Source organism: Furipterus horrens, unplaced genomic scaffold, assembly GCF_987537825.1.
Source record: "Furipterus horrens unplaced genomic scaffold, mFurHor1.1.pri manual_scaffold_16, whole genome shotgun sequence".
NCBI lineage: Eukaryota > Metazoa > Chordata > Mammalia > Chiroptera > Furipteridae > Furipterus > Furipterus horrens.
Genome location: NW_028327186.1, coordinates 13,473,898 through 13,499,231, shown reverse-complemented (window position 1 = coordinate 13,499,231; position 25,334 = coordinate 13,473,898). Strand labels below are relative to the sequence as shown.

Below are 25,334 nucleotides of genomic sequence, written 5' to 3'. Positions count from 1 at the left end.
GGGCAACTTTTTCTGTTTTCCAGTTTTAAGTATATTTATATCACTTTAGTGATATTTTCAGGAGACAAACTTTCACTTACTTCCAATCCATAGTGGATAGCAGCTTTTAAAATATTTTTGAAGTAATAGTTACATGGCAAAAAGGAATTCAAAGAGCCCAAGAGATTTATAGTAAATAAAGACTCCCATCTCTAGCCCACCTCCCCCCCCGCAATATCCCAATATGTCTATACCCACTTGTCAGAAACAAGAGTTGTCAGCACCTTCTTGAACACCCTTGAAGAGAAGATATCCTCTAGTATAAAAGCACATTTATTCAAGGCTATAGCCTTGTCTCTCTTTCTCTCTCTCTTTCTCTCTCTCTCTCTCTCTCTCACACACACACACACACACACACACACACAAATGGTAGCATATTTTTAAATACCATTTAGCATCATAACAACTCATTCAAAAAACATTTACCTGCTAAGAGTTACTTTAATATGCAAACATGTTTTAGCTTCCTGATAGGATTCTATGCAAAATGGTTATATTTATTTGCTAAGAAAACTACAAATCATGGAAATGTAAAAGGTTATTGACAAGTTCCAGGAGGACGTGTGGCAGTGAACAGAGAGAAGAGTATTGGTATAGAATTATAAACCTGGAAGGGACTTAAAATATCCAGACTAGTTGTATTTCAGATCAAAATACAAAAGCCCAGAGAGCTAAGTTTACACAGCAAGTTATTGGTAAAACGTCTTTTCAATCACTTAAAATGATCACTGTTCTAAACCTTTTCTATTTTCTCTTTAAGGGAAATAATACCGTGAACAGCTTTTTAAAGCATGATTAAATTCAACATCAAGTTTTACACATAAAAAAATTCCAGGAAGAAAATGTTCAAGACTAGAAATGCACCAAAATATTAACAGTATTTCTAGACAGTGAACTTACAGATGACTTAAAATTTTTGTACATTTTCTACTTTAGAAACTGCACAGTGAGCATATATTTTCTCATTAGTAAAATGAAATGTTGGTGCTATACTATAATCATTCTGTTGTCACATTTAAACAATCATCTAAAATATAAACATTGTTAAGAAGTGCTAAAGTAGTTATGCAATTCACTAGTGTTCAATAAATAACACAGAATTTATACAAAATGGCATTTTGTTCCCGTGTAAAGATATAGTTGTTGAAAGCGCTAAAAGTAAAAATTGGTTATTTTATTATATTATCCCAAATAAATGATTTTTAAAACCAGCCTTTTTAATTTTGTGCTTCCTCTGTGAGTTAAGAGTCTAGTGGACTCGTGATCTGACATGCAGTTCGGTTATAAATATATATTTAGATTTGTTATTGTTTGGATAGGCATGTAACAAAAAATTCACACAGAACTTTAGAAACAGCCGTTTTTTTTATGTTAGGTCAGAATGATTTCCATCATACAAATATTTTCCCAAATGTACTAACTTCAGAGCCCACCCTTGGTCCACACATGTGTTAACTACAGTTAGATGTGGAAAGATGTTTCTGATCCAGTAAGTGAATGAAGGACAGAGCCATCTGGTTCCCATCGTCACTCTGCCACCTGTCACCTTAGGTGAACTAGACCTCTGTGGGCTTCAATGTCCTCATTCCAAAGTGAGGACAGTGAGACTATACCTCGTTTCAGGTTATTGAGAGGACCGAAAGAGTTAATACAAGCACAAAGTTTAGATTAGAGCACAGCACACAAACACTCGCTGGGAATTGATTATTATAACATGATCTCAATTTGGGGAAACTTCACAGTACATATAATTTTTTACTTATCAGTGTATACACACCAACAACAAAATTAAAATTATACACATGTACCTATAGTAAAAATAGCGAAGCTAAAATAACAGGAAATATACCTTACAGATTCAGTGGCATTCTTAATAAAAGTACCTTATTTGCTCCAAACTGCACTCTGGCTTTGCCTTTGACGAGGGTGGCGTTGATCTGCATGATGACCGACTCTATCGAGTAGGCGCTGCTCCAGCCCTACGGGGAGATGAGAGACTTCTCTTAAACAGAATCGGGTTCCTGAGTCCCGCTCAGGAAAGCTTGACAGGATGGCATACCATAACTCAGCACAGCGAGTTAATATTAAGATGCTTGTAGTCGAGGAGTAAAAGAAAAGCTGAATCATTTCCAAAATCTCACATTCAAAAAACCCTATGCTCTAAATGCCAAACATGTGCAAATTATACCCCTTAATATCATTTAGTTCCTATCCTAGCACAGATCAAAGAATCAAGTAAATTGTCACTTTACTGGTTTACCTTACTTAGCTTTTTCATTATAAAAGTGGTTGCTTTTAAAAGAAAATTTTAAAGTAGGTACTATTGCAACAGAGCTTTTCCAGGCAGAACCTGATGTGTATCATCAAAACACTGTGGAGGCTGAAAACCACGAGAACTCTAAGAAGATAGTCACCTGTTTTGTGAGAAGTTCCATACATAACGCACCACCGCCCAACACGTACCTTAAAAGAAAACAGGAATTACATGAAAGTCTCTAGATTTCAGTGCTCCTCCTTCACTTGTGAAGTACCATGACTAAGAAAACACGCACACGCGTAAAGGTTAGAAGGTAAGAGAAGAACAAGGGCGACTGTCAGGGTGACAGGACTCTGTAAGGAACCTGAGCATCCACGTAGTTCGGGATCCTTGGGAGTCCTGGAACCGACCCCCCGTGACACCCGAGGGACAACTGTATGCCTGACTTTGTGTGTTTGTCTCCACAACCACATGGTTAACTATCTAAGAACATAAATTCTTAATACTCTTGTCATTTCTCACAACAAAAATGTGAAAAATCTATGCTGGTCAAGAGTTCAAAATGACCTAATAAAAATATTTGTATACATTTATCCTTAAGTGACAAAGTCTTTTCCAATCCTTTTCTTAATTATTTGTGGCCACCCTTATTTTTTTAGTAGTTTACCTTTTTATTGTATTTCCATTACCATTTATCCCCCTTATATACTCTTCCACCTCCACCCATTTAAAAAAAAATTTTTTTATTTATTGACTTTAGGGAGGAAGAAACATCAGTTGGTTCTTCCACTTACTGAGACTCACTGGCTGACTGTAGTTTGCACCCTGACAGGGGACTGAGTCCTCAGGCTGGCGTATTGGGCCGATGCTCTAACCCACTGAGCACCCGGCCAGGGTGCCACCCTCACTTTTTAATCTCAGTGAAACTACATCAACCATAGAGATGATCAAAGTAAAGATGGAATATTTTTAGACTTTAATCGTAAGTGGATTATCTCACAAAGTGGAAATGGGGAGCTGAGCACTCCAGAACTCTCAAATTAGTTTCATTGCTCCTCCTCTGAGGGTCTACAGAACACTTCGTAACTAACCTGGTACAAACTCTGATCTTTTCCCGAGATCCAGTAAAAACGCATGACAATCACCATTTGATTCTACCAAAGTGCAACAACCACCTTTAGAAGAAATTCGAGGGCCAGCTCCACCGATCCCTGAGGGCTCTGGTGGTTTTTCCAGGGTCACAGGCACGTGGGAACCACTCTCCTCTAATCCTAACTTGCTCTAAAGACTCAATTACCATTTCTGTTCTACAAACGTTTGGTTTCTAATGGTGAAACGTATACAAATAGACACCATTAAAAACTCTACCTATAAACACCATAACGGTTTATCCCAGTGGTTCTCAAACCGTAGTCCCATCGGTCGGAAGCCCTGGGGGAAGCAGCTTTCCAGGCCCGTAGCACCTAGTGCGCTGAAACTTACCCTCCTGAGAGAACAGGTAACACCACTCGAACAAACGGAGGGTCAAATGGAAAGTTATCCTAAAAAGCAAATAAGCTTAATTTTAACAACATCCTTAATATTATGTTATTTCGAAGATTTTAGTCTATAAAGAATGTGTACATTTATTATCTGATGATGAGTGCAGGTCATAAAAGTAAAAATAGTACCAAAAAATAAAACGGAATACAAACCAAAGCAAATAAAATGAAGTTAAGATCAGACCCAAACAGAGCAACGTTTTAGTAAATTGATGAACTATATATGAAGAGTGCCCCTTCCAACAGAACTTTATAAAGGAGCAGTCCCTCAATGATGACTAGGTGATTTGGATCAGTGCTCTGGTTGGGAACTAGAAAAGGTGGAGAGTTTTAGCCCTTGGGTTTTCTTTCCATTGCAGAAGAGGAAGAGGAGAGGGTAAGAAGCTGAATGGGACTCACAGATTCACTGGGTAGGGAGGTAAAACTTGAAGCTCAGGGCCCACCTATTTTTACCTATTTTTGAGCTCTATATAAATGAAATCATACAAAATGGCTTCTTTTGCTCAACATCATATTTAAGAGTTGTCTAGCTTGTTGCAGCTCGATTCTACCTCAGGAGGAACACAGCTCCCCCCCCCGCCCCCGGTACCTGGGCCATCACGACCGACCGGGGAGCTGCCTAGAGAATTCCTGAGTTGCAGGGTGCTGCCGCCAGTGATACCAAGCTGTCAGCCAAAGCAACGGCACAGAAAGGTACACTCCCACTAGAGGCACATGGCATCCCATCACAGCTTTCTTACCTTAAAAGAGAAGCTAAGCAAAATATATTCTATGCCTTCTTTTTCTTTTAAGAGCTGAAGATCACTGTGCAAAGGACTATCAGCATCGACCCTAAGAATTACACAAAACAAAAAGAAGTCAGCTTTTTTCCTTACAACCTCAAAAAGAAACTGGCCCAAGAACTGAAAGAGGGCCTCAGCAAAGGTCTAAAGCTGTTCTATGGGACACAGCTTCCACCTCTTTGGGATTAAAGGTTCAAAAGTAGATCATAGTACTCTAAATCTATTCTCCTGAGGGGATTCAAAGTGAGCAGTCATTCTAGAGGAAATGGCCCTATGTACACAATTTTCTCAGGGGCTCAAAGATTTAGTCTCTTTCTCTAACGCTGCATATCAGATAAGGGGTTCAGGGAGAACAATTTACCATGGATAAGACCAGGAAAGTGAACTCTCTAACAACTGTTCTATATATTGGGTTGGCCAAAGTTTGTTTGCATTTTTCTGTATGATGGCTCTAGTAGCACTTAGTTGTCTTTAACTTCACTCAAAAACATTTTGTTCGATTGTGTTATGATAGCTGTCATATTAGCGTGGATAAAAAAAATTATCAAAATTGGTGAATTTCTGTGTAGTCCTCTTAATATTGAAGATAGAAGAAAATAAACGGCATTTTCGGCATATTATGCTTTATTTCAAGAAAGGTAAAAATGCAACTGAAAAGCAAAAAAAGATTTGTGTGATGTATGGAGAAGGTGCTGTGACTGATCAAATATGTCAGAAGTGGTTTGTGAAGTTTCGTGCTGGATGACGCTCCAGGGCCGGGTGGACCAGCTGAAGTTGACAGCGATCAAGACATTAACTGAGAACGATCAACATTACCCCACATGGGAGAGGGCCGACATGCTCAAAATATCCAAATCAATAGTTACTGGTGAAAATGAAATATGGGTCTTTTATTTTACAGAGGAAACCATATAGACTTTTTGGCCAACTCAGTGTTTAGATCCTACACACACCCCTTACTACAAACACTGGCTGGCACAGCCCGTACCCCAAGTTACTCAGCGCACTTAGTGCCTATGGTCCCCCCGTCTTACCGGCTCACAGCTGGTCCATCTTTTTCTCCTTCCTCTTTCTCACTCGACTTACTATGAAGCCTAACACTCTGAACACTATCACAGAAACAGGGTCTAAAGTTCTGAGTAAAAGTTACGGTTATAAAGGCATCAAATTCACAAGGAAAATCCCATTGCAACAGTCTGCCGTTACAACCATTACAAAGGGAGGGTTAGCAGGAAAACATGCCACTTACTTGTGCAGTTTCACCTGCCAGTCATACAAACTGTCATTTAGGAGCTCCACTGAGTATATCCCTGCAAAAACACAGGGTATGTTAGTTACTCTTCGTTTGATCTTATAACTATTACCCCAGTGTAAATGTATACAATGAATAGCTCCCCCTGCCCCCCCAAAACTAGGATTACTGCTATTACAACACAGAACTAAGCTACAGTGTAAGTATTGTAAATGTTTTGGGAGGGTGCTGAGTATCTCATGTCCTCCACAGATAATTATCATCTTTTGTCAACTTTCTGGGGCATATTTCTAACTTAGTATATAGAAATCTATTGTCAATTTTCTTACTAATTCTATAGTAATTATCTTATGGATATACCATAATTTAACCAATTCCACCCTGTATCTGATTATTATTTTATTTTACATTTTTTGCTACTACAAACAATGCTGTAAAAACAAGTGATTATTTAATGTTTAAAGATAAGCTAGCCCTGGCTGGTGTGGCTCAGTGGAATGAGTGCAGGCTTGAGAACTGAAAGGTCACTGGTTTGACTGCCAGTCAGGGCACAGGCCTGGGTTGCAGGTCAGTAATTGATGTCTCTCTCACATCGATGTTTCTCTCCCTCTCTCCCCCCTTTCCCCTCTCTCTGAAAATCAATAAATAAAATCTTTTTTTTAAAAAGTCATTATTCAAATATTTAAATGTATGCTATTAGGTTTCTACAATAAACTTTTTGACTTCTTATAAGAAAATGTGTTAGCACACACCAAACCCTATAATAACTCAGAGACAAGTTTGGCTTATCTTGCACTCTAAAAAGCAGAGTTTTCTGGCTTGTTTTTTTTGTGTTTATTTTAAGTAAGGTCTAACGATTTACATTTAATCACTCTGAGAATTTCTGAATGGATCATAATACTACCTTTTCAAACAAATTCAAGTGTGGCTCTTTCCCTTAGTCAATATTGTTTAGAATTTCTGTAACAATGTAAGGGAATTTTACTTTGATTACAGAGATTCCACAATATTTAAGTCTTTTTTTTTAAATGTATGGTGGTTATATTGGTTAATTAAATTATATAGGTTTAAGGTATACAATTCTATAAGATGTAAATCTTACTCTCTGGGTAAGAAACACACACACACCTAATTTAAAAGTAATACTATAAGTATCGCTACAATAGGATTTGATTGTATTGTTTTCAAGAAACCACAAAAAAATAAAAAATCAACTAGGCAATAGTTTTTGGTTCAAACAACAAAATATATTCATCTTATTTACTTTCCAAAGCAAGTATGACCTGCACTTTTTCATGTGAGTTACTCTCCATCAGGAAGAAGACGAAGCTATGATGTATCTAACATAAACAATTTTTAAAAATCCAAAAAGCAAGAACAGTAGTTCTCCCTTATCTGAGGGAGATACATTCCAGCCCGTGGTGGGTGCCTGAAGCCACAGATAGCACCAAACTCTACATATGCTCCTCTTTTCCTATGTGTGCATACCTACAATAAAGTCTAACTTATAAATTAGGCACAGTTAATAAAAACGAAAACAAGACCAAGAAGTAAAAATAACATAGAACAATGATAACAATGTACTATAACAAAAGTTATGTGACTGTGGTCTCCGTGTGGCTCGCAGCTGCTCTGACGTCCATCCACGCGTGGTGGGTGGGAAGGGCACAGGCGTGGACACGCTGGGTGGGGGGCCCCGCAGCTCCAGGGCTGGGCGGAGCGGGAAGGTGCAAGATCTCATCGCCCACCCTGCTCAGATCGGAGTGCAGTTTAAAACTGACGAAATGTTGGCTTCTGGTGTTTTCCATTTATTGTTTTCAGACTGCAGTTGTCTGTGGGCAACTGAAACCACGTGCCCACTGTCAGCTCACCCGATTTCACCCCCACATGCTTTGACAACTGGATCCCATTTGTGTTTCCCATCCCTAGACTAAAGTTCATAAACATTTCTGGTTTTGTCCAGTTTTAGTGTGAGAAGCAGTTTGCTCCCTGGAAACCGCGGCGCGCACAAGGACACGCGCGTGCAGGACGCAGGACCTCACCTGCTTTGTAACTCTGCGACCGGTATATGTCCCTGAGCTCCTTCATGAGCCTGTCGGAGGCTTGCACGGACCCGGACACTGCGCCCTGAAACACAGAGTTCGCTCTTTACCAGGCCTGCTGAGTCAGGCGGCTCAAGGTTTCTGGTATTGGGGCCTGAAATAAATGTTCACAATGAGATTCTTTAAAAGGATCACCACTTAACGTGTTAACTCAGTTAAATTGAAGATTATGAAATTTCAACAGGACTACAAAATTGGTTCATTGATTATTTCTTATGATCTGGAAAAGTCTACCCAATATGTCCAGATCACCATGGCCCCTGCAGTAGTCTACAACTCCGGATGTGTCTATTTCAAAATCCACCATATTTTAATTTAATTTAATTTTTTAAGAATTTATATTTTAGAAGCAGTTTTAGCTTCACAGCAAAATTGAGAGGACGATACAGAGACTTCCCATATAACTGTCTCGCAGCACATAACCTCCCTCACCAGAGGGAACATTTCTTACAGCTGATGAACCTGAACTGACAGGCATTGGGACCTGCAGCCCGGATTTGCCTTCAGTTCGCTTCTGGCGCTGTGGTTTCCACGGGTCTGAACAAATGTACAATGACATGCACCAGTCGTTCTGGCAGACAGAGTAGTTTCATTGCTCTAAAAGTCCCCTGCGCCCCTCTATTCTCCTTACCCCTCCCCCAAACCTGGTGACCACTGACTGTTTCGCTATCTCCATAGTTTTGCATTTTCCACAGTGTCACAGAGCGGAATCCCACAGTATGAAGCCTTTTCACATACACTTTTTTCACTCAGCAATAAGGTTCCTTTGTGTCTTTTTATGTCTTGACAGCTCATTTCTTTTCAGCGCTGAACAACATTTTATGTCTGCATGGACCACAAATCACTGATCCATTCACCCACTAAATGATATCTTGGGTGCTTCCAAGTTTTAGAAATTATGAATAAAACTGTTAGAAACATCCGTCTGCAGATATAAGTTTCCACTTCCTTTGGGGAAACACCACGGAGCGCCACTGTGGGAGTTCTGTAGGAAACTGCCACACGGTCTTGCAGTTCATGAGTGGGGCTCCGCATCCTCCCCGTGCCCAAGTGCTGTCAGTTTCTGAAGAGCCCAGCACACTGTGAGCAAGAATGTTACTCTGAAGGTCTACTTTGCAATTTAAGAAACTGAGAAACACATGTTCACCTTCATGCAACTTGCTTCAGCTCTTTTCAGTGTTGGAACATCTCTAAAATGAAAAAACACCAATCTCTAATCCCAAGACTGAGCATGAATGGAACTATTTATCATAAGACAAAAACATGTAGAATGCCTTTTGATTTTTAAAAAATGATCATATGAAATTGTAAATGTTAACGGCTGCACAACACTTTGGGCTTGTTCAGGATTATGAAGACATTACTTTCTAGAGCTGTGATCTGAACACACCCCTCAACTGGCTCACACCCCAGCGTCCCACCTGTAGACCAGGTGGCGAGAAAGATGATACAAAGCATCTGTCAAGTGCAAGTGTTCAATAATTTCTAGTGGTTTTGACTATAACATACAAATTGGAAACAATCAAAAGATAGAGAAAGTATAGTCAATATCATTAATTTAGAGTCTATCGGCGGTGCAGATAGACTCTCAAGAAGCTACGCCATCGTCTCTCGAGACGGACGGCTGCCGACAACGACGACGACGAGATGTCATAAACATTTTTAAATAATTAAGATAAGAGCTACTCTGTGCTCTAAGGAAGATTTTCCACTTGAATTAATAGAATAAGACTGAAGGAGGGGGAGCAACCCACCTGGCTACCACACTTCGTGTCTCCTTGCATAACAATCCATAACAATCCAGTGAGAGAGACTGTGCCCAAGACAAAGGACCTGGTCCCCAGATCTTACAGGCTGATAAAGAACTCTAGCACAAGGCACTAAGTAGGTAGTAAGTGTTCAGACAGCTGGACTCTCCTTTGATGTTTCCCTGCTCTGACTGGGCATTTAAAAGACATGATTCTCATTTGTCCCTCAGAACAATCATCTAAAAGGTTCATATGGTCCACATTTTAGGGTTGAGGAAACAGAAGCCACGTAGGTGTGCCTGTCACCAAAGTGTTCATTTCACTCCGCCATGCTGCTTCACGTCAAAGAAATGTTACATCAAAAGAAAAAATTACTTTTGGTTTGGCCATGATAGAGCAGACAGGCAGGGTCGTAGAGAGGAGACACTGCATGGAAATACACAGGCCCCGTAAGAGGAGGGCAAGCGGAGGGAACAGCACGAATAGCTGGAAAGGGGCACACACACGACGGGACTGCAGGATGTAGACAGCAGAGGAACAGGGTAGACAGTGGCTTTCAAGAGATGACAAATGTAAAAAGTAAATTTAAAAAATTCTAGGGCTACAAAACATATGGCTGAGCCACCAACAAGGCAGGGGTGGAGAAGGGCAGCTGAGGCTGGCATCCTAATGAATTTCCCGTATTCACATTATTACTTATAATTACTTTACTAAACACAGAAATCCAGGGTCTGGATAGTCGCACATACATTCAGATGGTCTTGCCTTTGAGTCTTCCTAATTTTCTCTAATATTGCCAAATTTTCTTTTTCAATTCCTTCATCCTCTGACTTTCTTCCATTAAGAGGCTCCTCTTCCTTCATCTCATAGTGATCCAAGTCTTCTATATCCTACAAAAATTAGAAAAATATTAACTTACTCAAAGTTATGCCAAAAGTTAAATTAGTCTTGAGTGAAGAGGAAACAGAAAGGAGAGAATACATGTATTATATGGGAAGCCTTCACATTCCATTTCAAAGGTTCTCTCTGTTTATATCTAGATTTTGTTTGAAAACTACAAAAGAATCTGAGTAAAGCATATTTAATAGCTATTACCAAATAAGCTGTCTTTTAAATCTCCTACGAAGAGGGGATTTGAAATAGTTTAGCATCAACATATCGAGAACCTTAACTGTTCATACATCGCTCTGGTAACCACACTTCCTACCTCCATTCTTTCAAGCAGACCGATTGGCTGTGGTGTCTGGATCGGGTCAATGACCTCTGCCACCCAGACTCACAGGTCTTTTCCCTGGGCCTCATTGTCTCGCCCCCTGAGGCGCACTGTCCTCATCCAGACCTGTCCCCTGGTTGGCAGCGTCCAGCCCCAATCTGCCATCGGACACTTGTGCTCAGGGTTCCTACAGAGGCCAGAGCCTGCATCTCCTCCTGCCACACTGTCAGATTCAGCCACATTCCTATCCACAGACCTTCTCCACCTGGGTGTTAACCAGCACGCAACAAAATTCATCATTACCATCTTTTTATCTTAATTTATCTTTTAAAAAAATATGGACCTCCTCACGAATTTGCGTGTCACCCTTGTGCGGGGGCTACGCTGACCTTCTCTGTGTCATTCCGACTCCAGTGTATGTGCCGCTGAGCGAGCACGACCAGGCTCTTTAAAACAATGTTCTCGGCCCGCTTTCCCCACATAAAGCCTTCTACTAACAGTCTCACCGAGTACAAACAGTTCGTCTTAAATTCCAGGCTTTTAGCCCCCTGCCTCTTCTGGCCGACCAACTTTGCTTTTCCCACAACTCCAACACATCAATCAGCCTTTTGCTCCCAAAAAGACAGCAGTCAATGCCCCCAAACACACCAGCGCTCAGGGTAGTTCTGGGTCCTTTTCAACCACATTATTTTAGTTGCCTAGAATATCTTCTTTCATCCACCCTAACCTGATACCTCCAAAGTCTGGTCTCCTACCTCTCCAGATTCCCCCAAACGTGATTGTCCCTTCTTTATATTATTTTGTGAGGGGGAAAAAGAAAAGAACATAAGCTCTTTGAGTACAACATCTACGTCACTGTACACTGGACCCAGACACAAGGTTTACTGTTCCTACCCCAGTTAAACTGAACGAGAACATTAAAAACAGGGCTTTGTCTCTGGCTCTCGGGCTCTTCTCCCTCTAGGATGCCTGGATGATGGCGCTGCATTTCCTAGATGATGGTGGGAAGGAACTCTGGGCACAGTCTAGGATCGGGCTGGCCTGGCAGAGGGTGGCAGGCTTATTCTTTGGGTGTTCTAGAAGGAGTGAGCTCTGAAGCAGAGGCTGCCATTCTTCCAAAATTGTGGAACTTTTGTAACTTATGTTTTTTTAGTTTGTAAACTAACCCTATAGAAATAAGATAACTAAAAACTAAGAGGAGGAATGCTAGGAGAACCCAGGCGTTAGACTTCAGCTTTAACTGATAGGCCTAAGTGACTAATTCCTGTGGAAGGTTTTTATTCCAAAATTGTGAAGCTTTTGAATACTTTCCTTTATCACCAAAAAATAAAATAAAATAAAAACAAATTATCCCAATAATATCATTCTAATTAGACAATGTTAAGAATCATTTTTCTTGCACACAAAACGGAACAAGCCCACAAGTACTTCTGTAGTTCTAAAAATGCATTTTAGAATCAAAATTTTCCAAATCAAGAAAATAAGGTAATAATTGGAATTAATTCTAAGATGCAAAACAAAACAAAAAAGAAGTTTTAAAACCAAAACCACGAAACTCAAATACCTTTTTATCTGATCCATGTAGACATTCAGATCTTCATTCTGAAATTTCAATTTGAACACAAACTTTGAGCCTGAAAACCTCAAAGACCATACCAATGACCAGCAACGACACTGGCCTGAGCTCGATGCCTTTGAAATTTGCTTACGAAATTCTTAGATGATTTTCCAACCTGAGACAGTTCTATTATTTCTAGTGAGTAGTTCCTGAAATGTTCTCTAATTCTTTTATTCAAACACAGTTTTGAAACTTAGTAATTCTTCTCCTCAAAAATAACTAAACACAGGTTAAGTATTGATTACTATCAAATGTAAATATAATTTTAGTGCTAAATGTTCAGAGCTCTTATTTTCCAGAAAATCAAATCCAAGACATCAGAGAAGCAATTCGCTCAAAAGCGTACATTAGAGGTAAAGCCGGATTTTAGAAATTATATCAGTTCCAAATACAGTGTGATTTTCATTATTCCACACTAACACTAGTTTATAAAAGAGACGAGAGAAATTAGTAAAATTTTTGAAAATGAAGATATTTATAAAATGTTGCTCTTATATAAAATACCTACTTCGGCCATCTCGTCCTCTTCTTCCTCTTCTGAAGTCACTTCTTCTGTAGTCCCATTCTGAAAGGGAAGGAGAATTTGGAGGACTACTACCAGGCCAACAACACACACTGAGTGTCTGAGGTCACCTGTCACTGCAGCTCCACAGACAGAGAACTGACTGCAGTTGACATATTTACTTTTAAACCCAGCTTTGATTTGACAAATATTTATCAGATTTTTAAAAAGAAACATCTTTGAACGATTCAACTTAACAGATGCATTAGGAATAACAAAGGCAATTAATTAGTCAAATATAAAGCAACTCTAATTTAAAATGAAAAGAACATCTTACACCTAAAGCTATGTGCATAAGGTCAATGGATCCTTTCATCTAAAATAAATATCCTAAACTATGATTCCTTAAAATATCTGCCTTTTCAACTTTGCACTAAATATTGTAAAATGACCATTTCACTAGAGAGCCATTTTTATTTTTGACAATATGCTATCTACCAAAGAATACTTCTTGGGGAAGTTAAGAATAATATAGGAAAGAGTGAAGCCAAAGAATTTATATGCATGACCTGTGGACATGAACCAAGGGGGGGTAGGATTGCTGGAGGGAAGCGGGGGTACTGGGCAGAGGGGAGCAAAGGGAAAAGAAGTTGGGACAACTGTAACAGTATAATCAATAAACTATACTTTAAAAAAAAGAGAATACTTCTCTATGGGACACATTGACCAGTCATTCACAAGGAGCCTGGGAGGCTTTTGGGGGTGCCCTTCATACCTAGATCAGGCAAGTTCAAAAGGACAAGTTCCTGGACCAGAGCGTAGTTCTCCAGGACAGTACATAAAGTTAGTAGGCTTCTTTTCCTGAGAAACTTCTTGCAACATTTTCTAATTATTGCTGGTAAGGAGCACTCTCCTACATAGGAGGCCTACTCTGATAGTGTCTTATGTGGGTGCCAGAAACAGACAGAAAAGACAGAAGTTTTTTAATGTAACTCAACATAACAGCAAAATCTTGTAGTAGAGCTGCCTCTTCCAGCACCTCCCGCTCCCACGCCACAGGCAGGGCACCAGCGTGCAAACCAGGAGGACAGAGTGACAACTGCCGAGGACACTTACTGATTGATACAGAGCGATGGTACACCATGCCCGTAAATCAGCAGATAACCAAGTATGGCCAGATATTTGAAGAAAACTAGCAATCTGAAAGGAATGCACCAAGTGGAACAAGCAGAACAACTGACCTGAAGCATCATTAATGAGGGAACTACAATTTAAAATCTAATTGGAATATTGGGCAGTAATTGAGAAACTGTTTCGTCAAAAATATATAAAAAGAATACTCTGCAAAGGACAAGAGAGTTCTAAGAAATCCAACACTCCACTCCTCCCCTCCTCAAAAGAAAAACTCTGTAGGAGGGCCAGAAAGCACCATGAACTTGAACGAACAAAACCTTCATGACATATCCTTGGGGTGGAGAAACGGGAGATGGTGGCAGGGGGAGGGGGACAGAAATAAGAGAAGAGTGGAGGGAAAAGGAAGATTGGAACACAGACCTAAAATACATCCGGAGGACAGAGGGAAAGAAAGAAAAGAGACAAATGTCGTCCTGCTAAAGACAGACGTCAGAATATGAACTAGCTCTGAATGCCCCAAAGGAATATTGAAAAGTAAAACCCTGTCCTTCAGTTAAAGAGAAAACTGTACCAACTTCCAGAAAGAAAAAATAAAATATAGGGGAAGATCAAGAATCAGGCAGGCATCAGACTTTGATCTGTAACAGGAAACTGATGCACACAGTGACTGGACAACTAGCCCAAGCTAATGGTAATGCAGCAAATAAGCAGCAGAACCAGAAGTCAAGCTGATGGTGGATTGGCCGCACCTTTTTAGAAGTTAGAACTCAGACACGTACTGCCCCTTCAGTTTTGAGGGTGTGCTCAGGCCAGACGGCATGAGGTCAGAACACAACAGCTCTCCTCCAGCAGAGGAGACGAGAGAAGTCGCAAGATGCCAGCCGTGCAGCCAGCTCAGGGAGCCACCCGCCAAGACTGGTGTGGCAGAAGCAAAGGCTGCAGAAGAGAGGGCCATCTCACAGGAATGGGCGAGAACATACGAAGTTACTATGAGGAAGACATTCCTTATAATCCTGGTAATTGCTTTTAACAGGAGGAGACAGCATTCGGGTTAAGCTGCCTTACAAAGTGCAGACGGGCTTAAGGCAGTGGCGCTGCAGGTACAGCAAACGCCTGAAGAAGTGGGTGCAGAGGTGGAAACCAGGAGCATTAACAGCAGCAGCAGTGGGGGTGGGAAGGGGCAATTTTATGTCTGTCATAGTAAATACCAGCCGCTGCAAAAAATGAAAAGGTTATTTTTAGTGCCTACAACAAAAACAAAACAATTCGACAGCAAAAACTAACTTCTAAATAACTTGTCTAATAAATGAAGAAAAAGCATCCTAGTTTTACTGTTGCTTGAGAAAATTTATTTTAGCTCTTGATCATCAGAGAAATTTTACTTTACCTGAACCCCCGCGGGTAGCGGTTGATCTAGCATCTCAACATCCAGGTGCTTAGGAAGGTTATATAATCTGCAGAGTTCACATATCAACCACTTCAATTGCTGACGAAGCTACAAAACACATTTCAGTAAATAAGCATTTGTCAGAGAGCCCTTAGGAAACAAGAATAATGCTATGACTACTATAACCAGTCCAGAAGGAAATGGGAAGTTTGTTACTGCCCAGTTACAGCCTACAGACAAACTAACAGTGTTTAAGGACATACTGTAGGGGCTGCCAGTTCAAGAAAGTCTCTATGGCTTCAATGCAATCCTACAACTGACACCCGGCAAAAAGGTGTCAATAAAAAGGCAGAAGAAGGGGAGCTCCAGACATTGTCCAGTTTTCAGTTGGTAACTCCTTGTCTTAGAAACTTGTAACTTCAGATGAGTACGTTGATACATTACTGAGGCTACAAAAAACAGAGGCAGTTTGGTTGCATGTGGGTCCTAAAATTACATATTCCACCGTCATATTCACTTAAAGGTACAGAGGCACATGTGGCCTAGTAGCCAGAGCGTGGGAGCTAGATGGCCAGGGATGGTGCCTAACTGCCTTAGTCTGAGTTTCCCATTTCTAAAACAAGAAAATTAAAACTTCTCAGCATGGTAAAGATTAAATGATATCCTTTGTGAAAACACTTGGGACTTAGTAGGCTCTTAAGTGTCTACCTAAAACTGCAAAAAATATCTCAAGTTTCCACTTTTACATCCAAATTGTTTCATGAGCATATTTACTATAAGCAAGGTGAATTATGTACACACACGTCTTTCATTCTTTAAAAGATCATTTCAATGTATAAGTTTAGCAATTATGGTTTAAGAAGGATGATCAATATTCAATAGATCTAACTAGCAGCTAAGCAGGCAACTTACTCCACTTGGTCAGGAAGAGTTGCCTGGGTGTATCTCACCAAGAAAAGGGAGGAAGAGAAAGAAGCAGGTTTATGAAGGACTAAGAAAACAGACACAAGGTTAGAAGGGGTTAAACAAAGTAGAAAATAAGTCTTTCCCAAGTGGACAATGGAGCAAGCAGGAGTGAAAAAGCTGAGCTAAAATTTAGGACCAAAAGTATCCTCAAACATAAAAGGCTGCAAAGCCCCGCTGTGGATTTGTTATCCAACCAATAAACTGCATTTTGTGCCAAGTCCACAGTAAGATGAGGCCAGGCGGCCCGGACACAGGCCCAGGCAGCCCAGCCCTGGGGCAGGAAGAGCTACAGGAGCAGTGTGGTGGGGTCACACCCAACGAGAAAAATAGGGGGTACATCTTCCAGGAATTTCAACTTTACACTCCCCCCAAAAGTGTTTGTGGGATGGGGAAGAACCTAAGACCATGGGGCAGAACTGAAGAAACATTCAGAAGGTAGATAAACAGTCTTAGAAACTTCCTAGGTAGCTGGGGCGGGGGCCAGGAAGCACTGCTGGTCCCCAGGCCCCGGGTTCCGACACACAAGATGAGTGTCATGATTTCATGTTGTCCCACTCATGACCACAAAGAGAACACAAGGGGAAGCATGACTGTGGTGGCCTGCCAGGAGGCGGGTGAGGTTCAATGTAGCTGTGATCACGTGGAATGAACATGGCATGTCCACGTGAGAGTCGCTGGATCTACGTGACACACAAACACATGCGAGTTGGACGCTCAGAAGACAGATGTCAGCTAGAGATGCAGATTGAGGAGTCCCGGGAATAGAGACCATGACTGCAGTCACAGGAGTGTAAGAGATTATGCAGGGAAAGCGCAGAACGGGAAGAAGGGGACAGACCAGGGCAGGGTCGTGAGAGAGAGAAACAGGAGACAGGCCCGACACAAGCCCTCGTTCGATTGCCAGCTCCCAGAGGACACAACATGGCTTGTATTTTATGCCCATCACCTATCAGAGCCTGGCATAGAAACCAGCTGACGTAGGAAAAAATAAAAAAACTTCCCTGTGTTCCGCCCAGGGAAAAAGGTGTGTCTAAACCAGCACAGATACAGACTTTTCACAATGCTGAATACAAAAGTGGGCAGATTACAGACAATCTTCAGTGCCTTGCCTTTTCACTTAGAGTATCTTGGAAAGTTGTATGTGTGCTTGTGAAAAGACTGGCTGCAGTCCTTTTAACTACAACATAATATTCTATTGTAAAACTATACACAATAATTTGTATTTAACCAGGTCTTGATTGGTGGGCATTAAGTAATAAATGTTGAATGGAGGGATGTTTCAACAAGGGAGCAACCAACAGTATCTAATGCTGCAGACAGGTCAATTTTAGGACTGAAAAAAGAACCACTGGATTTAGCAAGTAAAGATAAACACTTTTAGTGTAACAATGAAGGCAGAATCCAGAATCTAATGAATTAAGTGAAATAAAGGTGAGGAAACATAGATTATTCTGTTAATAAAACTAGGTTATGAGATAACTGGCAGAGACTAAGAAAGAGCAGAAGGTCAGTTTGGGTTGTTGTTTTTTTTTCCTTTTATATAAATACTGTTATTTTTTATAAAACAGACCCAATTCTATACCCTATGTCATTTCACTCTATGAACATTTTTAAAAATTTTATTTATTTATTTTTAGAAAGAGAGAAAGGGAGGGAGAAAGAGAGGAAGAGAAACATCAATGGGTTGCCTCTTGCAGCTGCCCCAACCGGGGACGACAACCCAGGCCTGTGCCCTGACCAGGCATCGAACCAGAGACCTTTAGCTTTGCAGGATGACACCCAACCACCTGCGCCACACTGGTTAGGGCTATGAGCATTTGTTAATGGAGTATCTTATACAATGGAAAATAACCTCACTCATTTATATGATTACAAAACTTACACCTTTAGGTCTTTAGAAAAGGAGACAGCAGTAAGGGAGCTGCCACTCCTTCCCCGTCCTGTTATCTTCTGCTGGAGATGTAAATACATTCCCGTATTTTAAATTCTTACCTCTAAGCTTCATGACTCTCAGACTAGCCTTTACTTCTAAAATTCTCTTTAAACTGATGTTCTTCTGTCCTTAATTTTAGGAATAAATATGTTTAAACAAAAATCTGAGGTAAAACTCTAACTTCCCCAAATGGTCAGTTCTCCCAATACGGTTAATAGAATAATCTATCCTTTCCATATTAAGACTATGCCTTATGTGGAATAAAAACGAGAAAGCAGAAGTAAATAGTAGATTTTGAAGTACTAAAACAAAAACAAACAAATAAAAAAACCCTGGTCTTTAACTCCTCTAAGATGATCAAATAATCATTAATCAGGCTTTTCCATTGCATTACCTCTTAATACTTAAGTTCTATAATATAATGTTCATGAAGGAAAAAAGAAAGTAGCATGGCTTATTTTCTCACCGAACTGTTGTCCTTAGTATCTTCTAGACGTTCCAGAACTGAAGTCAGATTTTGGTCATCAGAGTCCACAAACCATATTGGTGAAGAAGATGGATACGATTCCTGTTACAGAGACACCTAGTTAAACCCACTTGAAACAGATGAACCTGATATGCAATTACATCACATCACTCACTGGTAAGGTAGCCACACATTTAAGTAACATGTATCCCTTGTCCTGGGAGTGGGGTTTGAGACGGGCGCTGTCTGTGCGCCACAGCTCAGAGGTCGGTGGGGTTCTTGAACGCCGTGTAGGCTGCCTCTGAAATGCTCCCAGTGGCCTTGCCTGGGTAGCTCCGTTGGTGAGAACATCGTCCTGATTTGCCAAGGTGGCAAGCTTGACCTCCATCAGGGCACATATGAGAATCAACCAATGAATGTATCAAGAGGGAGAACAACAAATCAATGTCTCTCTCTCAAATAAATAAAATAAAAAGTAAACTATAAAGTGATAAATAAAAGCCTGAAGGATGAGTTGTCTGCAGCCTCCACCATGAAGGCCACCATAAGTGGGCAGACTTCAACAAGCTCGCCACCACTACCCTTTGCCGCCATAAAATGTTGTGCGTTCCTAACATGAAGCAGCACAACTCAAGGTGAATCCAACCATCCTCCTTGCCTGTGTGCCATGTGTGGCTCTACACTGTATCCAGCAGCAGCCAGCAATACTACCTGCCAGAATGCTCAGTTTCTGGTATCTTTCCAAATGACTGGACATGGCCATCTCCAAGGGTTTCCTAACTTTTTGAAAATTGATGTACGTACTTCTTGTTACAACAAGAATTATAACAGTTATAATATCTTCTGGAGGCCAGTTAAGGGACACACTCCTTTCACAATTTGTGATTCACTAAATGTGGAGTGGAAAATGAAATAAACTCACAGAATTACCACAAAGTACCTTAATAAAATTCTAAATGTTCTGACAACATTTAAAAAAAAGTGACAAAAAGTCAGAGAAAAGAAATTGTTCCCTGCTAATTAACTGCTTTACAAGCAAACAACTAAGTATTTAACATGACCAGAGCCCGCAGAAGCAGAGTGGGAACCCTAACACTCATTAAGAAAAAATTTTAAAAATGCATACATACCCCTGAGATCAGAAAAATGTGTAAGTGTTCTGAGCAGCAAATTACAGCTAATCAAAACATTCTACATGCCCTGACTGGTGTGGCTCAGTGGGTTGGACATCATGGTGCAAAGCTAAAGGTCACCAGTTCGATTCTGGTCAGGGCACATGCCTTTGTTGGGGCCAGGTCGCTGGGGGCATGTGAGAGGCAACTTATTGATATTTCTCTCTCACATTGATGTTTCTCTCCCTTTTCTTCTCCCGCCTGTCCCTCTCTCTAAAAATAAGGAAATAAAATCTTTTTATTAAATAAACATTCTACATGAACTGAGGCAGAAGACAATGGCTGAAGAGGATTTCAACCACCTCATGTTCAGGAACCAGTGGGTGGTTTCCTTGGTTTTGAGTCTACTATCTTCCAGAATGATCTTTTAGAAGGCAGCAAAGAACACTGTTACAACAGCCTTGGAAAAAGGGACCCCTGCCTCATCACTCCGGCTCTCAAGTAATTGTAATGAACTTACAATTCAATGTCCCACCCTTCAACGAGCTGACATTTATCTAATACTATCCCCTTCCAGGTCTAAGGAAGTTTAACAAAAAAATCAAGTTACTAAGGGACACACCATTCATAAACTGGAAACCTAAGTCTCCTCTTCATATATCTGTTCTTTTCAAGGAAGGGCATAAAAGGGGGATGAGGGAGGATAGATCACAACTAGGAATTTGACTCTATATTATAAATTGGTCAGATGAATGAAAACAATGACTCCTCTGGCTTGAAAGTACCACTTAGGTGCTTAACATGACAGTTCTGATATTTCCAAACGATTCTCCAGAAGTTTAACTTGGAAAGGTAATCTGTCCCAGGACGACAGACCAAAGAAAAGGTCTTGGGCTCTTTAGTCAAGTTTCGTTCATTATTTCCTTTGTATAATCTTAGCTGGGCTACTTTTTATCAGTTTCAAGACCAGAAACACACAAAAAATTAAGAAGTTGACAGCTTTGATTTATCTCCCATGAAAAGTTAACATAAAGCATTTTCAAAATAAACTGTTATTTAGCTATAAGTGACACCATTACTTTTATGTTTGTAGAGAACATAATCACTGCTACGGAGCTTTCTTATATATGCTTTCATGTGAGGCAAAAAGTATTATCGATTCCATAGAAAAACACAGAAGAATTGATTTGCTTAAGGTCCAAGCTACTTGCTAAAAATTAAATGTTCTCCTCTCCTGTAAACTCAGAGCTCTAATATTTTTTGTGTAGTATCTTGCTATTGGGAGGGAGGGGGCTTTTTGACAATGATGAATAGAAATTTAATGAAACAAAAAAAGTTCCACCAAGTAGCTGGGCAAATAGCCACTTTGCAGAAAGAGTAATGATTTATGCTGCACAAATAATAAGGTATGAGGGCTAATTTGTTTAGTAGCTAATTTACTTCGGGGGGGGGGGGGCTCCACTCTAAAACAGCAATTCTCTACCAAGAGTTCTCTGCCGCCAGGAAGTCCATAAAAGGAATAATGAAGTTGCCAAGTTATGTTAAATATTTGAAAAAGACTAAAAGAAAGCCATACATGAGCTTCCGATAAGGCTTCACAAGTTATTAAAACAAGTTGTTTTGCCTTTAGGTGTGATCATAACAACTGGATGTTAGCACTGACTGGCAATTAGATCTGTTTACTGATCTAATTGGAAAAATAACACAAGTTTTCATGACAATCTTTCTATCACAAGTTCATTTTTTTATTACTAAAAAGACTCCTTGAAGTTGAAAATAGCAGTCTTTGCCCTTCATATTTAAGATTAGGATAAATTTATAAAACAGAAAAAAAAATTAGCTCAATTCCCTGGGCCTAGAGAGTAAAACATCAATGTTTTGTTTTTCGCTTCTTAAAACTGTCTTTCATATGCACTTGAAGTCAAATTACAGATTTCCTATCAAGCCCTCAGTGACGCTTTAAATATTTATGCACTATCTGTGATACTATCTTGATGTCTCTACACTTTTGCCAAACTCTTGACAGTTAACTTACACAATAGTTAAGATTTCTGTTCAAATAGAATATAGCTAGAACGGTGACCATATAACTCAACAGAACGAATATTTACTGAGCATTTACTGAATGAAAGAAGAAAAGCATATAGGACATTCTCTCTTGCCATCATAAAGTAAAACTATAAAAGACAAACACCCAAATCTATTACAATAGAACATAAAACATAAGCAAAGCAGTAAATAGTAAAGACTATCAAGGGGAGGAAGGGGAGATAAATATCACTATGAATTGAACATGACCAGAGACCCTTGCGGGATGGTCATACATGTAAAGCCAGGTTGGCGTGGGGTGAAGGGGCATGTTCCTCGTAGCACGAACTGCAGATGCAGAAGCCTGAAAGAATAAGCGGCACAACATCTTTAGGTGATTATTCGGAAATTGGCATGCAGGTGTGTAAGGACCAACCAGTGAGGTACCATTCGCTCAAAGGTGACAGCAACTGCAAAAGGGTGCTTCTTCGTAAACAAGGAGAGAGAGCCTAGCCGCTCCATCTGAATAGTGGCACCGCTAGTGGCACCTGCTAGTGGTACCGCTACACCATCCGCGCCAAACCCTCTTATCGCTGGGTGTCTAGTTCACTCCTTGCTCTGCTCCCTAGTCCGGGTCACCCCTCGGTGTCTCTGGGTGCAGCAGCCTCCTTGCACGGTCGTCAGTGGGGCACTGCGGACACCGGACGTGGGATAACTCTGTCGTGGCACACTGCCTGAAAATCACACGTCACTTGGAATCCCTGTTGCCCTGGCACTAAAGGCCACCCCGCCACCTCCGTGGGATGACCAGAACCAACGCACCCAGGGCAGACACCGGCTCCCGGCCCGGGATGGCAAACACGGTCTCCTGAGCTAAGGGCGGAACCGGCGGCCCCCACAGCCCACGGAGCCCCGTCTCCCACCACTCACGCCCGCGGGCCCTTTTCCGGGCCAGACCCAGATCGCTGTGCCGGAGCAGTCGCCACTGCGGTCCGGCTCCTCACCACCCCACACTCGTGCTCTCCAGCACCTCCGGCTTCTCATTCCTGGAAAAGGTCGCCCTGCGGGCTGGGCTCCTCGTCACAACCTCTCTGCTCCAAAGCGGCGCGCCCGGTTCGAGCTGTGGTGACTTTCTGCACCGCGTTTTCTCTGCGGGAAACGCTCTCTGGCTCCCTTCAGATTTCTCCCAACCGCTCACCTGTCCAAGGGGGCGGCGGCCCGGCGCTCCCCAGCCAACAGGAGGCGCTGCCTCCGGCTTCCCTGACACCACAGAACGGGTGACACCTTGTTGCAGAAACGTGTCGCCCCCAAGGGGACGGACCTGAGGGCAGGGCTGCCAGCGCCGAGAGCACTTAGATGCTCAATAAACGACTCAGCGCTCGCCCGAACTGGTTTTTCAGGAAATGCACACCTGCTCCCTCAGAGAGCACTCGGAAACCCGTTTTCCTGTGAATCGTGGCGGCTGCCAGGCCTCGGCCTCCTCCCACTCTCGGGGGTCCTTTCCGCGGCCCGCGGGCCGCCCCGGCGCCTCCGTCAGTGCCGCGGGGCGAGGGCCACGTCAGTCCCGCAGGCCGGCCCCCGGCCCCCCCACCCGGCTCCGAGGGGCCTCCCGCGCCCCCGAGAGTGAGCGCGAGGGTCCCTGCGGCCCCGTGACAGGAAGTGGACGGCGCCACTCAGGGCACCTGCGCGGCCGCCCGCCGACGCCCCCGGGCTCGGGCCAGCTCCTCCCGACACGGACGGACGTTAAGAGGCGCCGGCGGGTGCGCGGCCTGACGCCCTGAGCCGGCTCCCTCGGGCCTCTCCTCGTCCCGGTCCCCGGCCCCCCAGCGCGCGGCCATGGCGACCCCGCCGCGCCGCGGTCCCCTCAGCTCCCCTCTGTCCCCGCACCCAGGCGACGACCCGGCCGCGAAGGGGCAGAGGCCCGGCCCCGGTCGCCGAGACCCCGCGCCGCCTCCCACCCCGAGCCTCGCGTGGCGGCGGCCGGCCTCCGGGCGCGCGTCTTTGTCCCGCCGGCCCCGGCCCGGCCCCCCCGCCCCCCGCCCCCGCCCCGATGAGCCCCGGCCCGGCCCGGCCGCCGCACCGTGATGTTGCAGTGCAGCGTGAGCGCCGAGGCCGCGCTGTCCGGGGGCCGCACCAGGAACTGGCAGTGCAGCTCGTCCAGCTTCCAGCTGACGATGCGGAACCGCTCGTGGTTCTTATCGAAGATGGACGCCAGGAACTTCAGCTCAGCCTTGAGCCCCGAAACCGACATCCTCCCTTCATCTCCGGCGGGGAGCCGGGCCCGCGCCGCCGTCTCGGCCGGAAAAGGCTGAGGGCAGCCGGCCCGGCAGCGGCCCTTTGTAACCGACGCGGCTGGCAGGAGGCGGCTGAGGAGGGCTCCAGACACCGCCCAGCTGCCGGCAGAGGCCGCGCCCAGGCCCCGCCCCCGCCTCAGCCCCGCCCCGCCTCCGGCCCCGCCCCCGCCTCCGGCCACGCCCCGCCTCCGGCCACGCCCCGCCTCCGGCCACGCCCCCGCCTCCGGCCACGCCCCCGAGGCCCGCGCGCGCGCGCCCGCCACCCATGGAGATGACTCGTTCATGTCGGGTCACGCACCCTCCTCGCGGCCGCGCTGGCTCCGCGTTCATTCCCTGCCCCGTGGAGCCTCTGCCCTGGTGCCCGCGCGGGCCATGCCGCTCTCGCCTCCGCGGGGCCGCCTCGCTGACCACCCCGTGTCAAAGCGCCTCCCAGTCACCCTGAATCACATGGGCACCTATCGCCATCCGACCCTTTTTCGCGTTCATTTGTTCATTGTCTCTGCCCAACACCAACGTCTTTCAGAGCCGCATCCGCAGGACCTAGAACAAGGCCTTTACTATGTCGACACCCAGTGTGGCTGAACAGATGGATGCTCCTATCTGGAACCTCAGCGCTGACACATCCTGGAGGCCCCGCAAATGATCAGCGCAAGGGAACTCAACACAACTGGGCGCGCGGTCACAGTGTGTTTCGGAATAAGGGCTAGAGCGGGGACCTGGCTTCTGAGGGCCTTTTGCTGGGTTTAATGCTCTGCTGTACCATTTTGAAATTCTCAATAATTTTTCAACAAGGGGCCCTGCATTTTCCTTTTACACGGGTCCTGACGAGAGATCCCTAGACCTCCCTAGCTCCTAAACGTCTCCCACTTCACGACCTCCCAGTGGTCTCTAGTCTACTGGTCCCTTAGCTGACAAAATACAGAACAACACAGTAGACATTAACGTCCACTGAGTGAGGAA

The 25,334-nt window shown here is 43.3% G+C and overlaps 1 protein-coding gene and 1 non-coding gene across 3 annotated transcripts in view; both read right to left on the bottom strand.

The window, feature by feature from the left end:
* Positions 1–24,483, bottom strand: part of UBE2Q2 (ubiquitin conjugating enzyme E2 Q2) — a 30,337-nt gene extending 5,854 nt beyond the window's left edge. The window contains exons 1-11 of one of the 2 annotated variants that reach the window (XM_090263804.1): positions 24,161–24,483; positions 18,941–19,042; positions 15,576–15,683; positions 13,061–13,117; positions 10,471–10,611; positions 7,914–7,998; positions 5,869–5,929; positions 4,578–4,668; positions 3,779–3,837; positions 2,454–2,502; positions 1,923–2,018 (exon numbers count right to left, since the gene is read on the bottom strand). In XM_090263804.1, coding sequence (XP_090119930.1) covers positions 1,923–2,018; positions 2,454–2,502; positions 3,779–3,837; positions 4,578–4,668; positions 5,869–5,929; positions 7,914–7,998; positions 10,471–10,611; positions 13,061–13,117; positions 15,576–15,683; positions 18,941–19,042; positions 24,161–24,331 — 1,020 coding nt within the window. In that variant the 5' untranslated portion in view covers positions 24,332–24,483. The remainder of the gene's footprint in view (positions 1–1,922; positions 2,019–2,453; positions 2,503–3,778; positions 3,838–4,577; positions 4,669–5,868; positions 5,930–7,913; positions 7,999–10,470; positions 10,612–13,060; positions 13,118–15,575; positions 15,684–18,940; positions 19,043–24,160) is intronic. The other variant, XM_090263805.1, reaches the window with a different exon arrangement.
* LOC149992215 (U6 spliceosomal RNA) lies at positions 11,266–11,371 on the bottom strand. The gene has a single exon (XR_016508548.1). It is a non-coding gene; the product is annotated as a U6 spliceosomal RNA (small nuclear RNA).
* Positions 24,484–25,334: the final 851 nt, after the last annotated feature.